The sequence below is a fragment of the Lepidochelys olivacea genome (assembly GCF_965140295.1).
Source record: "Lepidochelys olivacea isolate rLepOli2 genome assembly, chromosome: 20".
NCBI classification, from domain to species: Eukaryota; Metazoa; Chordata; order Testudines; family Cheloniidae; genus Lepidochelys; species Lepidochelys olivacea.
In genome coordinates, this window is record NC_140430.1 from 8,102,360 (window position 1) to 8,117,602 (window position 15,243).

The window sequence follows — 15,243 nt, forward strand, 5'->3', positions numbered from 1 at the left end:
CATAAGTAGAAAGTTGCATGATCAGGAAGCTTTTCCTGGTGTCTGTCTTGAATTCTGCCCTTAATGAAAGAGATTGGTTTAGTTACATTCCCTTATAACTTTGTAAATGATTCCTCTCTGTCCTGGGTGTTTGCACCTTTCAGATGTCTTTAGGCAGGTATGTCCCTTCTCTGTCCTTGTTAGGGCTCACTTAAACAGTCTTAGTCTGACCTCATAACTGAGTCCCTCCAGCCCCTTGGTTTCTTCCAGTTTGTGGGTTTGCTGATAATGAGATGCCTAGAAATGTATACAATGTGCCAGCTCAGTTTGCACCAATATCCCTTATTGTAGGTCCCAGAGTGGGCCAGGCACTGTACAGACAGCAGAAACCCCTCGGGTACCATTTTGAAAAGGAACATGGGTGCTTCTGAAAACGTCACCCATGGTCCCTGGCCTGAGAATTACACTATAACCTAAGAAGCAATACAATAAAGAATAATAAACTGTGAGGGGAAAGGGACTGCAAGGGGAGCAGCAAAGTTAACATCTGTAGGGGGATGGCCCAGATCTGTTGTCCTTTTTCTGCCGTATCACACTGCAGACTCATGCCTGACGTGTTGTCTGCTTCCCCCTCATCCCCAGCTTCTTCCAGTTTATTGCTGGTGGTTGCACTGATACCCAGAGGCCTTGGTCAGCGCCTTAATGTGCTAGGTGCTCTAGAGACAAGTGGACCGAAGGCAGTCCTTGCCCCTGAGTGCTCACAGTGCAGGGGTCTGATAGGTGGCGACAAGGCAAGAAGAAAGATAGCTACCTTTGCTTAAGTAGTCTTGGGAGTTAAAGTAGTTTAGAGTAGCACTTTAGGATGCGGGGGCTGCTTCCAGGCACTGAGGCCCAGGGCACCCGGCATGAAACGTGCAGGGATTGTGCGCTGCATCTTGTGGAGCTCTGTGACTCGCTAACAGCTGCTCTTCTTTTTCAGCTCAAAACCTCACAACATGCGAGGTCTGTGGCGCCTGCTTTGAGACCCGCAAAGGCCTGTCCAGCCACGCTCGCTCTCACCTGCGGCAGCTTGGCGTGGCAGAGTCCGAGAGCAGTGGAGCTCCCATCGACTTGCTCTATGAACTGATGAAGCAGAAGGGCAAACCTGACAGCAGCCCATTGTCCCCAACACTCAGCAAAAAATCCAGCTCCCCCAAAGAAGGGACAGGCAGCTCCCCACGGCCAACACTGCTGTCGCTCAGCAAGACAGGCGATCGCTTGCCAGATCCCCCGGTGAACAAAGCGATCAAGTCCCCACCAGGCTTCTCCTCAAAGAGCCTTTCGCAGCCAGGATCCCCCCTCCTCAAGAAAGTGCCATCCACGCTCTCGGGATCCCCCCCTCCGAAACACCCCGAGGACAAGACCCCCAAGCTGCCCCTGAGCCCCCTGCAGAGCTCTCCAAAAGCACCGTGGCCGCAGCCAGAGGAGGAAGGGCCCTTAAATCTAAGTGAGTCTCTTTACCTTTGATGTTTCCCACTATATATGTGGCAGGAGAGCTGAGTGTGTGGGAACTTGCTGACCAAAACTCAATGCTGCTGGCTTGTTGGGTAACTTGCTACAAGGCATCCCTTCGCTGCCCTGTGGGGAGAATGGGTGCAGGGCTCTCCTGTCTTTCAGCCGTGGGTGGGACTCAGTGTAGCTGTCAGCAGCTTTCCAGCAAGGTCCCATAGGGGCTGCTGCCATCTAATCTGGATATGCCTTGCAAACATCCACAGGGCAGTGAGTCCCAACTTGGTCCTGGACTGCATTCCGTGTGTCTTGCTGACAAGCGTGCGGCTCCTTTCCTGTCTCTGGAGGATGAGTGCTAATAGCTCATTGTGGGAGGTGATTGTCATCTGTTTCTGATTTAGCTGGTGAGGGTTTCCTCGTTCCTTCTCTCCTCCCCCGCCCAAACAGTTCTGGGTAAAGTAAGTGCCCCTGCTACACCTGCAGCTTTCCACTGCCCCCCCAGCTCCTACCACATTTCTCTCAAACCAGAGAAGTGGAGCAGGCCACCTCCTCAAAGACCCCTGTTCTTGCTGCTTTTGCTGTGTGTTTGTACCAGGGCAGCCAAATTGGTCGTCCATCTTGCTGTTTCTCTCCATGCGTGCAGCAGGCATCCCCCCAGCTCTGTTCTGAGGGCTAAGCAAGTCTATCAGCCGTGTGCCTGACCCCACTTACTCCTGGAGGGGAGTCCTAGGGGAGCTCCCAGAGGGCACCCTCCTGTAAGATGCCACTTGCTGCCTTCCAGCTTTGTTCCTAGACTCTGTATAACTGTTCCCTGCAGTGCCCTGTGGGGATACAACAGCCAGCTGGGAGGAATCCTAGTCTGAACTAGTTTGCCAACCAACTAGCTTTCCTTTTCTACAAAATCTGAGCTGAGACACCCCGTAAGCCAGACTGAGTCAGTGCAGCGACTGTTCAACGCGGCGTGGTTGAGTTCTGAGAAGACTCTTCAGTTCTGCATAGAAAGCACAGGTGGATTTTCTCAGCAGCTCTTGTCCAAACTGGGCTGCAGCAGTTCAGTGTCTGTTAACCCTGAGCAAGAAGTGAGGCATCGGGTGCTGACTGCTTGTGGAATTGGCAACTGGAAATAGTCCTAAATACACACAACGAATTACCCACTCTCCTCTAGCCCACGCACATGCACTCCACTCCTTGCTAGATCTCGTGTGTCAGGCAGCCCATGGATTTACACACTGTAAATGCTGCCATAGCTAAGCTCAGCAGAGTATGGTTTGGAGCCTAACTTCTGTTACTTTTCACATAACATTAGTTTTGATCTGACAGGACTAGACTGAATTCCTCTCTCTGTGGAAGTAGGCTGCAGCAGCACAAGCTGTTGCATACTCCCCTTTCCCCAGGGTCCCGGGTATGACCTGGAGCAACCTCCTCTAGCACTAAAGGGAATTTGGCCTCTGTGGCACATCCAGTCCCCACCCTCTGCAGCAAGGCGGCAATCAGTCCTACTTGTGCTGATGTGTCTTGTCTATCATCTGTTTGGATCTGGACTTTCACAGACCAGCCATCCTATCCAGGCCCCTGCAGACGAACAGTTCCATGTCCCAGTCCCCCTTTCTATTGTTCATCAAGGTTTGTGTCATTCCAAATGGGTGACTGACCTTCATGTATCACTTAGAGAACTCTTCCACAGCCTAGTTTACCTGAGCACTAAAGCCCTGAATCCAGTCTGATTAGATGTGGGTGATTCTGCTGCTCTTATTCTGCTGAAAGAAACAGTTGGGAAAGTGACTGTCCGCTTGACACATTTCTCTGACTGTCTCATGCCTTAGCATCCTCATGTACCGATCTTCATTATCTCAGTTACGACGACCAGGCCTAGACTTCTCAGTTATCCAAGTCACTGAGACAGCAGTGGTCAGTGCTCCCATTGATATTAGGGCCCACGTGTTAACCTTCACCTAGGCTGCTGGGGTCTGGCTGGGCAATTTGGAGAGTAGCCAGCCATATACCAGAGTGCAGATTTCAAATCAAGAGGTTTGTCATTACCTTGACATCTTATGTGCCTGCTTGACATTCATAGACTTGCATGGAAGAGACTGCCACTGTAAGCGCATATGGCAGTTTTGCTGCAGAAATTTGCATGAACTTTGTGAGCTTGTAATGATCAACGCACCAATTCTGCACGTGCTCAGTAACAGTGTTCCAGTCTTCACTCTTAGCTGTTCAAGTGAGGGCTCTTTCCCTCAGAAAATCCCAGCCCTCGTTAATCTCTTGGTACCACCTGTGGGATAGCCTTGCCATGCATGGCCTTGTGGAAGTCACCAACTTCTTAAAATGAAATCCCTTTTAAAAATCAGATCCTGTTTAAAATGTGGTCTGAGATGTTCCTTGCTACTCAGCAGGGATGGGGAAAGAAAATGCTCTGGAGCTGGTTGTATTCAGTTCTGTACCAGTGTCAAAGGAGCACAGGTAGTGTGAGGAGCCTGTGTGCCCAGTATAGTTTTAAGGTTTGGTATTGCAAAGAACTGGGGCTAGGGAACACCAGACATTTAGCACTTACACTAAAGCTTTGTTTTTAGTCCCATCCTGTTGCAAAATATTGGAATTTAAAATCACTCCATTCTGATTATCTTCTTGTTTTTTCCAACTTTAAATCTGACCTGATTGTAGGAGCTGATACCGCTGAGGTCCGCTAGAGCTGAAACTAGAGCCTTATGCCATCTGACACTTTGGAGTTCCAGCTTTCAAATGGTGTAAAGCGCTAATCTCTAAATTTAGCAATTCATGGGATATTGGCTATTGAAGTAATATGGGAAGGACTGCTTAGCTGGAGGAGCAACACACAGGTTTTCAGGAACAGTAACATTCTCCAGAGGCTGCACCTGGGCCAGCAAACAGAAAATAAAATGTTGATCTCTGATTACTGTGCACAGCCTTTGGCTACCACCTTCTAAAGCTGTTTGGCACATGTTGTAAATGGAGACACAGAAGTGATGGAGAAGCCCTGAAAGTCAAGGTTTCTGATGGAATTTCAGCATAACCGTCAGGGAGCAGCAGCAATGCTGCGTGGGCCAGTATGATGATTTACCTTTCCTTTAGGTCTGCCTGTTTAAAATCTCTAGACGACGCAGCATATAACTTCTCATTGGAGAGACAACCCAGGCCACTTGAACCAAGTCCCTTTTGGGTTGTAACTGGTGCTTGAAAGACATTCTCCTCAGTGACCGTATGTATTATGATCAATGTGTTTTTTTTCCGCAGCTGTAGATAGTGACTCGGGCAAAGAAATTGACTGCCAGTTATGTGGTGCCTGGTTTGAAACCAGAAAGGGGTTATCGAGTCATGCTAGAGCCCACCTGAGACACCTGGGAGTGAATGATCCAGATGCTAAAGGCTCTCCAATTGATGTTTTAAATGACCTCATCCAAAATGAAGACTTCAAAAGCCGTCTTTCCTCTCTCCTCCCTAGTGAGAGAAAATCATTAGTGGAGGCTGGGAGCTCGGACAGACCCAGCCCAAAGAGCACAGCAGCAGTACCTGCAACAGACATGAAACAACCACCTCCACCAAGGCCTTTGGGCAAACAGCCAGCCATCCTCTCACCTCACTCCCTTCCACCTTCCAAGAAACTGAAGCCACAAACCCACAGGTTGTCAGCTGAGGCCAATCTGCAAAGAAAACAGGGCCTTTCCTCCAGCGCGTACTGGGCTTCAGATGCTGGGATGTCTCCACTCAACCTCTGTAGGTTCTCTCTCATCACTGCCTCCTCTTCCCTCCTCCTCTCCCCCTTGTTTACATTAAGCAAGGCCTGATGCCACTCTCTATCGAGCCTTCACCATTGTTTGGCTAACGCAGGGAACTGGGCATCGAGACTCCTGGGTTTTGTTCCCAGTGCTGGGATGGAGTGTGGCCCAGGGGACTGGGAGTCAGGACTCCTGGGTTCTGTGTTAGGGCAATAACAGAGAATAAACTGGGCTCTTGGTCGCACGCCCTTTAATTTTCCTTTTCCCCATAAAGTGCTCTCACACCACTTTTTGAGACAGCTTCTGTGTCCATCCTCAGCCAGGCACACACACCACGTTCCTACCTCAGTCCTGAGTAGCTAAAGAGCCCAGCCCCTTCCCTTCCCAGGTAACACCAGGCACCCACTTGGGCACCATCCATTCAGGAATCCTTGAGTCAAACAGGTTCTGACTGCTTGACCACCCGGATCAGGGAGGGGAGGCCAGGCTGTTTGGTGCTCTCATGTTGCAGAACGCCTGTCGCCTTGTGCGGGCTGAGCTCTCTCAGTGCTGCTTGATACACAGAGACTGCTGCATTTTCTAGGGTACTTGGTGGCCTAACCTGTACAGTATGTCATGGTGACTCAGTGCCTGGACCCTGCTAGAAAGCCCACTGCTGGGTGTTTTCATCTTGGGTTGAAATTGCCCTGTCTGTCCTTGGCAGAGGGGGAATCAACCTCTCTTGTCCTTTCATTTCAGGCCAGCATTCATCAGGCCTTTGGCCTGAGTCTGGTCCCCGTTCTGGGCCAGGGGGAAGGGTACCTGTTTCTGTTCTCCCCTTACCTTGGTGCAGAGAAGGGGGCAGGTTCTGCTTTCCCCTTCAGATGGGGAGGGGTGATCAGGGACTGTGGCAAGTTTGTGAACTCTCTTCTCCATAAACTGGTGATTTAATGCTGACTGGCTGCTAAGCTTTCCCCCTTTCAAGCGGCCTGTAAGACGATGTGTAAGTTGCACCCGCTCATCGCTAAGCATTTACCTCCTGGAGATTGCATGGCTCAGACTGCAGCTTGCTTATGGTGGCAAAAAATATATACTGCGTCGTGTTACTCCTCTTGGTCCTTCCAAGCACACACTGAGAAATCAGGGTTTCCCGGATCACGCTGCAGGCAGGAGATCTGCAGAAGCCAAGAGGGGATGGGGTTAAGGATACATTGCATTTGAAGGAAGAGTGCTCAGCACTTTGATTAGCCAAAAGTGACAAGGACACATTTGGTTTAGCTGCTTGGTGGACAACAAGCCAGTGCGTGATACAAACCTGGGTTGCCAGGCTTACTGGACAGATCATTCCAGTGTCTGTGGGAAGGAGATTCAAACAAACGTGGAATGTATGTCTTCATCCGGGCTCTAGCATGCCTGCAGGTCCCCTTCCTTCCCTCAGCATTCAGCACACATAGACACCCACTTCTAAAGCCTTGGGCAAGCAGGACATTCACACAAAGGAAGACACTGAAGTGACTGTATTCTCCCAGGCCTCCTGGACCACAGCTCCTAGCAAGGCCTCTAGCCATAGCGGTTGCTGTGTCTAGGCTCACCGAGAGTGCCTGCTCTCTGCCCCGCCATCAAAGCCTGCCCTGTGCTCTGTCCTCCCTGCACTGCCCTTGCCTGTTGCATTTCCCAGGGATTGTTTGATGGTTTGATTCCTTTCATTGAGTTTGTTCCGGGATCAGCTTTGCCATTGTCTTGACTTCTGGCGTGTGGCGTGTTTGCTTTGTCCTGTCCTGTTGGGGGGGATGATCTTGCTAGTGTCCCAGTGCCCCGATGGCATAGGGCTGCGCCTGCCAGGTACTACAGTAAATGCACGTCTCCCCTCCTTGTTTCAGCCTCTGGATCGGAGCCTGTGAGGGACATCAGGTGCGAGTTCTGTGGAGAGTACTTCGAGAACCGGAAAGGGCTGTCCAGCCACGCCAGGTCCCACCTGCGCCAGATGGGGGTGACCGAGTGGTATGTCAACGGCTCCCCAATCGACACATTGCGGGAGATCCTCAAGCGCAGAGCTCAGCCCCGGGGTGGCACCACAAACCCACCAGCCCCAGGGCAGAAAGCCATGACCAAGACCGTCATCGGCAGCATGGGATCGCTGGAGCCTCGCAGCCCAGGAGAGATTCACGTGCCCTCCATGCCCAAAAAGGTCCAGCAGCCAGGAAATCCCATGGGACACTCGCCTACCTCCTCCCCTCCCCCAACAGCCAGGAAGATGTTTCCAGGGATGGCCCCTCCCTCTTTTCAGAAGAAACTGAAACAAGACCAAATGAGAATGGAGATCAAGCGAGAGATGATATCTGGGAGCCTCCATGGTGAGCCCCATCCATCTGACAGGACCTGGTCTCCACGGGAGGAGATGTCCCCCCTGAACCTCTGTAAGTGTGAGCAGCAGCACTCCTGCTAGCATGATGGGGTGACTTTGACTTAAGTGATCACCTGCCATAGTAGGCAAGAGCTTGGGGGTAAACAAATCAGTGTTTGGGCACAGCAGGGGACTGGGAGTCAGGACTTCTGGGTTCTGTTCCCAGCTCTGCCACTGGCCACTTTGGGCACGTTGTTTCCCGATCTGTTAACTGGGGATCACACTTATCTCTCATGGGGGGTGACAGTGTTGGTAGCGTGGTTTGAGATCCTCAGGTGCCCCATTATAGGTGTGGCAGAATATTAGCAGCTGTTTAATCTACATGTTGTCCCAGTGCCTCCTTGCTACGGGGATAGAGGGCTGCAATAGCAGAGGTGTGGCTCGCCAGCCTTTGCTGTTAGATCTTCTGTGGTGTGCAGGTTGCCGGGGGGATGCCAGTCTGCACTGCCTGGTGAGCCTTCCAGTGGTGTGAAGGGGTCTGGCTGGATGCTGCCTGGGGACCCTAGGCACTCCCTTCTCTGTCTCTGCCCCCTGCAGCCTCCCGTGCTGACCCTGTGAGGGACATCCGGTGCGAGTTCTGTGGCGAGTTCTTTGAGAACCGGAAGGGACTGTCCAGCCATGCCCGGTCCCACCTGCGCCAGATGGGGGTGACCGAGTGGTCTGTCAATGGCTCACCCATCGACACGTTGCGGGAGATCCTCAAAAAGAAGTCCAAGCCCTGTATGATCAAGAAGGAGCCCCATGCTTCCAGCATTGAGCCCCCCAAGCCGATGTCAGAGGAAGGTGCAGCCCTCAAGTCCCCTGGGAAAATGCTGCAGGCCATGTCCCTCTCCCCGCTGGGTGGAAGGACGGGGAAGCCCAGCCCCAGTGGTTCCAGCATGAGCCGGGAGATCTCGCTCTCACCACTCACCAGCAAACCCCACGGGGGCTTCCTGACTCCACTCTCCGCCAAGCGGCCACTGCAGGAGGAGCGGCTTGGGGGCCATGGTGAAGTGAAGCAGAAGACCTACATCCAGACTGAGCTGCCCTTCAAAGCCAAGGCGGCTCATGACAAGCCCTCGCACACATGTAAGTGGGGGCAGGGGCAGGCAGAGAGCTGTGCCAGGGCTCCATCGTGGTGGGGGAGACAGGCCCTGCAGGGGCTGTGTCCCTTCACAGAGGGCCCAGTGGAGTGCCATGCCAGGGCTCCATCCTATAGGGAGGGATGGGCGGGTGGAGAGCCCTGCTGAGCTGTATCCCATGGAGAGGGGGACAGGTAGCACCCTGCTGGGATGTTAATGCTTTCCTTCCCACTTCCCAGCAGAGAGACTTCCTGCTTTGTTGTCTCCTCCATTGCTACCCCGTGCCCAGAAACCAAAGGGAGCATAAAAGGACTGAGGAGTCCGCTGCTCTGGGCCTCTGATCTGGTGCCACAAACCTGTCACGTCACAAGAGCAGCTTGTCTGGTACCGGAGGATATTCTGAGCCCTTACCCTGGGTACATCTATACTGCAGCCCTGCCCAGCACAGGTCATTGCACTAGCTCTGCTGGAGCGAGCGGCTAACCATAGCAGTGTAGCTGGGGAAGCACGGGCAATGGCTCACACTAGTCACTTGGATACAGACCTGCCCAGACCACCTGGTATGTGTCCGAATAGCTAGTCAGAGATGCCCACCTGTGCTATTTCCCAGCTACACTGCTATAAGAACTAGCCTGAGCAAAGCTAGCCCCTGTCTGTCTACCTGCCCTGGGAAGTAGCCTCCCAGCTGCAGAGCAGACCAACACCCAGAGGGAGCTGGCTGATCAAGCAGTGAGACCACCTCAGGGCACAGGCCGCAGGATTAGTTTAGCTGCCTCCCTACCCAGACGGGCCTGAAAACCCCCTGCAGCTCTCAGTGGGCTTTGACGGTGGTCTCTGGACACGGTGTAGCCAAAGTAGCGCAATTCACTGCTGGGCAGCCTGGGCTAGTGGTCTGTGACCCACAGAATGGCCAACGATCATCATGCAGCCCACTCCATCCCACAGCCCTCTGCAGATGCAAAGGATTGTGGGGAGTTGGGTCACGTGACAGATCCAGCCAATTTGTAGGTTACAGATGGTAACGGGTAAGCTCCAAAGCAGATTCCACAGCCTGTGGAAATGCTATCGCCCCGCCCCAAACAGACACCACGGAGGAGGAGAAGGATTGGGGGGAGAGCCAGAGAGCAAGCAACTCCTTCCTGCTGCATCGTAGCACCCCAGTGTTTCTCTGCCTTCCAGCTGCTGGGTGGTGCCCTGCTGGCTGCCATCTGCTTCCCAGGCTCTCTGCAAGCTTTTACTCCCTGCTTTCTCTGTCTCCAGCCAGTGAAGCCTGCTGCGAGCTCTGCGGCCTCTACTTCGAGAACCGCAAGGCACTGGCCAGCCATGCCCGGGCTCATCTGCGGCAGTTTGGTGTGACTGAGTGGTGTGTGAACGGCTCACCCATCGAGACGCTGAGTGAGTGGATCAAGCACAGGCCCCAGAAGGCCGGAGCCTATCGCAGCTACATCCAGGGGGGCCGGCCCTTTACCAAGAAGTTCCGCAACTCATCCCACTCACGGGAGCAGGACAGCACAGGAAAGAGGCTGCCCCTGGGCCTGCAGCCAGGCACCATACCCCTGATGAGCAAGAGCCTGGTGGGCGAAATGGGGCACAGTGAGCCCAGCAAACTCCTGGATAGGGGCAGTGGTGGGGGTGGCGAGCGACCCATGGTCACCTCTCCGCTGTCACTGGTGAAGGTGGAGGAGCATCGCCAGAACATCAACAGTGAGTTGGGAGCCACCTCTTATTGCCCCTGAACTCACTGCCAAGCAGGAGCATGCAAACACCTTTACCCTGGGGACTCTCTGGGGGTGTTGTGGGCTGGCAAAGCTTGGGAGACCCTTGTCCAGAGCACCACCCCCAGGGAGGGAAGGATGAGCCCACAGGCAGGCAATCGGCTTCCTGTGTTTCCTGGTCCTCCCTCCCCAGCCAATCCACTGCGTGATGACACAGTTCCTGTTGGTGAGGGCTGGTGGGATCCATGGGCAGCAGGTGAAGCTAGCCCCCTGCCCCGCCTCTTCCGGCTGAGGCCATGCCCCCACTTGCTTCTCTCAGCCCCCCTGTGGACCCCAGGCGGGAGGGGGCTGGGAGCTTGGCCTCTCCCTGCATGGCCTGAGGCGGGGGGGGGCTGAGAGCTTGGCCCCGGCCAGGACCACGAAGAAGTTCTCAGCCCTGGCCAGAATTCCAAGCTTGGAGCCCCTCCCCCGTTCTGCCCATGGGCCCGCCTATGGCGCCATGCTGTTCCACCCTGTAGTCCCATCCCCATTCCACCCCCACTCCACCTCTTCCCCCTGAGGCCACGCCCCCACTCGCTCCTTTTTGCCCCCCGTGGCCCTGAGCCCCCACCGCTGGGAGTGAGAACTCCTCCAGCCCTGAGGCCGTGGTGGGGGAAGATTTTTCCAGGGGCTCCAAATTGCCAGAGGCCCCTGGGCACAGGCCCCATGGGCCAGTGCAATAATCTGCCACTGCCTTTCCTCTCCCCCAGCCATTACGTACCGCCCATGGTGGGATCATACGGCCAGTCCCCTCAGATGGGAAGCAGGGGGGGCCATCGTAGGCCCTTGCAGCTCAGCATCAAGCTTGTAGCCTGGGCGGCATGTGTCTGCCAATGGTGCTGTGTTCTGAAGATGCTTCTTCTGCCCTAGAGTTTGAACGAAGACAAGCCAAACCCCCAGAGGCCCCCCTCTCCCGAGAGGAGGAGGCCAGCGACTTCCAGCAGAAAATGGAGGAAGCTCGCCAGCCCCCACCCAGGATGAGACCGGTGCCCTCGCTGGTCCCCAGGCCTCCGCAGACATCCTTGGTGAAATTTGTGGGTAACATCTACACCCTGAAGTGCAGGTATGTCTGCAGAGAGGGATCCATGCTTCCCCATGCGGAGTACTGGGTGGCACCCAGTCCACAGCACTCTCTCCTTGGGGGCATGGACTCCTGGCAGTGACTGTGCAGTACGTGTAGAGAGACCCCACCTACGTGTAGCATTTCACAGTGATTCCTAATGCCAGCAGCTGTCCCTCAGCCTGCCGTTAGTGCCTTTAGTCTTCGAGCCCCTTCATGCTGTGTAACTACAGCCAGTCCTGGCTATGGGACCCCTCTTCCTTTAAGGTCCTTCCTAGCATTTGCCATGTGTGGAGTTTAAGGTAACGTTTGGTTTCCAGAAAGGGCCATGTTTGTCTTTGTCTGGTGCTGAGGTCAGTGGTAGCTGCTTCCCCCAAGACTGGTTTCTCTGGATGCCTGACAGTCAATGCAAAGTCCTGACAGTTAATTAAACAACCTCCTCTGACGCACTGCGCACATCTGCATCCCCTTTCCTTAGAGTTTGCTCCTTAGGGTTGGGCTGCAGTGCCCAGAACAACAGGACTGGTCCCAACTGGAGCCATAATAGAATATTCAATGAGCGTCTCATCCAGGGTCTGACATTGTTCCCCCTTGCCCTCCCTTGCGTGCAGGTTCTGTGAGGTGGAGTTCCAGGGTCCTCTCTCCATCCAGGAGGAGTGGGTGCGACATCTCCAGCGACACATCCTGGAAATGAATTTCTCCAAAGCCGACCCCCTGCGCAGCGAGCCAGAGGCCCCCGAGGTGCAGGCCGTAGCTGAGGCTCAGTAACGGAGCCCGCTGGCCGGCATCCCTCTGCCCCTCTCTTGTACGAGCACATTTCCAAAGGAGCATGCTGAAGGACTCTGCTGCAGACGGTTACCAAGGGGAGGTAGCTAAATTCTTACAGCTGGGCTCTGCAGCCTCCCGGAGCCCAGCTTCTCCTGTGCTGACTCGCATAGCATGGGAGTGCCAGCGTTGAGCACTACGTGACGTAAGACATTCTCCTGGGGGAGACAACCCATACGGACTGGAGACGGGACCCCATGAAGCCGGCGAGGAGGCTGCTGCACAGAATCTTGACACACTTTGGACACGCTCCTGTCACGAAGGGAGAGTGTGAAATGAGACTCGTTTTCCCATCCAGGAAGGGGAGCTCCCTGCAGAAGGGGGATGATTGTGGGGATCCCTCTAATGAATGCAGATTAGTCCAGAGATTCTGGTCCCAGGGAGGGGAGTGCGTGTTTGCTCTGTTGCAATTCAGGTTTCGATGAGAATTGCAAACGTGACGGTCCATCAGGCCATCTGTAACAAGAGAGGGAGAGAGGAGAAAGCAACTCTGTCTGTGATGGTGAATGTTGTTAATTATGTATATGGCCCTAGAGTTAATTATATTCGATTCCTTAGACGATGATGAATTTAGTTCACGTAGATGTCAGAATCCATTCTTATTGGGTTGCGCTGCATGTTATCCATCCCTCTCCACCAGACAATACATCATTGGTCAACTTTATCCCACACATTAAATGGCAAGTCATGGATTTACTGATCCTCCACCCATCTCGTAATGTCTACATTCATTCTTTCCCTCCCTCCAACTTCTCGCTGTCCAGTTGTCATCCTAACCATTTCACTTGAGATTGTGCAGTGCCCCGCGGGTTCCTGTTGCTGTTAGCTTCCCGTGGCCGTGACCCACCACGAGCGGAAGGGGTAGCTTTAGGCTGCACGCTGCCTTCCTTTCCTTTCTTAGCCTTCAATTGTAGAATGTCTTAAGGTCTCCGCAGTGCGACCTCCTACCCCACCTGTCTGAAGGGTGGGTGTGTAAACTCCTGCCTGAGTTCAGGTGTGTAAATACCAGCCAAGCCTATCCCAGGAGGCGCAATGGCGGGCATGGGCTTCCAGGGTTCTTTGGGGAAGTGCTGAGTGCTACTAACACTTTTCCTGCCAATTCAGACTCCAAAACAGCAGCAGGGGCGGTCGCCAGCGCTCTCCAGGAGAACCTGGACTCTCTCCACACAGCCCTGCTCGCTGTTGCTTTTTATGTCTAGCTGCATAGAACCTCAACTTTTTTAACTCTAGTTTTGTGTAGAAATAACGAGCATTCATTTTTATTTGGAATCCCAAGCTGAGCAGAGCTTGGAAGGAATTTACCTTTTAACTTTTTTCATTGGGCATATTCTGGTTATTAATGTACCTAGGAATATGTAAATTAGATTAAACTTCTCTTCTGGAAACCAAGCCAAGCATCCTACAGTGTGTGCATTTATATTATCCAGACAGAAAGGAGTGGGAATCGGATGTTGTTTGCACAGAGGACCATCACAATTTAAGAGGCAAAATTCCTTCTGTGATGCTTTGATAGATAAACCCAGTTGGGCGTTTTCTATGAATTGTTACCTCTTAATTTACTGACCACAATAAATCAACTTGGGAAGATTCGTTTTTAGGAATTTCTGCTGATGTTTTTCCAAGTATCTTAGATTTTTGCACTAGCAGGAAATCGCCCTCCCCCTTACCCCCCATTACTGGTTCAGAATGGAATAGCTGCAGAAGGCAACATTCAAACCAGAGTCAGCAAAACCATGTAATTGTAATTCACATTTCTTCACTACAGCGATGGGCACCAATTTCAATTCACAGACTCTGATGCTAGAAGTAATGGCTATGACTGATCTGACCAGCTGTGGCCAGAGGCTGTAGAATTTTTCACAGGGGCTAGATAAAAGCATGTCTTCTAGACAGAGCTAATCTCATAAAAATCAATCATTAAACACCAGATTAAAACTGAATCTTTCCACTCACACGGTAACTGAGCTGCCCAGAAGGGAAGGGGTAGCATTGCCTCTGCCTACTGCAGGTGTCGGAAGGCAGCCAGCAATGAGGGTCCATCCATGGAGACTCTCCACGAGTTCATGCAACACAAAGCTAAGGCATATTCACGTTGCAAGGAGCTCAGAAACTGATAGGACTCCCTAGGAATGCTGGCTTCAGCCTCTGTGCATCTCATCAAGGTCAAGGCCTCCCTCCAGCCATGCAGAACAGACCAGAGAATTTCAGCCAGTGTCTCCTGTATTTTGTAGTTGAGCTGGAGCTTGTATTCTGCTGAGAGTTGGGATTGTCGATTCATCTCACCTGCTATAGGAAACCATGTCTGTTTTCTCTGCTGCTGCTGCCTCCCCCTCCGTGTGAATGAGTTGGGTAGAGAAAAAGTCAGGTCTGATTTCTCTGATCCCCTGTGGAAGCCCTGAGTGGAAGTGAACTGAGGCATTTCCCACCTTCAGGCCATGTGTATGCTTGGAAAAAAGGTGTAAAATCCTCGCAGAGGCAGGGCCAAGGTGGAGTGTTACCTGGGAACAGCTGGTCAAAGTGAACCCTTGAGCTGTGCCAGAGCCCTTGAGCACTTAACTCCAGAAAGCTTTGCAGCTTACCTCCCTCCCTGCTCCCCGTGTTCCACAGGCCTGTCCAGCTGCTTTCTTTGGAGAGGGCTGACTTTGGGCCCAGCAGGAGTTGGATTTGAATAAACCCTTTGGTTACCGTTACGTTGACCAGTCAGTTATGTTTTGGGGGGTTGCATAATTCTCCCTGCTGAGCCCCATTCTCAGAACCCCCCTGGACTTTTGTTAAACACACCAGGAAATACAGTGAAAGCCTTTGAAACTGTGAGCTTTGAGTTTTTCTTATTCCCTGTAGCTGTCCAAGGAAAGGATTTTATGGCATTGATTGTATGATTGTATTTTGAGGTCTTGTCCAAATCGCCTCCTTTTCCCTTTGACAAAACACAGAGAAAAGTCGTAAGGCTGGACAA

General features: G+C 52.8%; 1 protein-coding gene across 4 annotated transcripts in view; it reads left to right on the forward strand.

Annotated features, from left to right (window-relative positions):
• WIZ (WIZ zinc finger) overlaps positions 1-13,888 on the forward strand; it is a 159,608-nt gene extending 145,720 nt beyond the window's left edge. For 3 of the 4 annotated variants that reach the window (XM_084610708.1, XM_084610709.1, XM_084610711.1), the window contains 7 exons: positions 959-1,465; positions 4,723-5,202; positions 7,064-7,600; positions 8,125-8,655; positions 9,909-10,352; positions 11,273-11,465; positions 12,074-13,888. In XM_084610708.1, the coding sequence (XP_084466834.1) occupies positions 959-1,465; positions 4,723-5,202; positions 7,064-7,600; positions 8,125-8,655; positions 9,909-10,352; positions 11,273-11,465; positions 12,074-12,230 (2,849 nt within the window). In that variant the 3' untranslated portion in view covers positions 12,231-13,888. The remainder of the gene's footprint in view (positions 1-958; positions 1,466-4,722; positions 5,203-7,063; positions 7,601-8,124; positions 8,656-9,908; positions 10,353-11,272; positions 11,466-12,073) is intronic. The other variant, XM_084610710.1, reaches the window with a different exon arrangement.
• Positions 13,889-15,243: the final 1,355 nt, after the last annotated feature.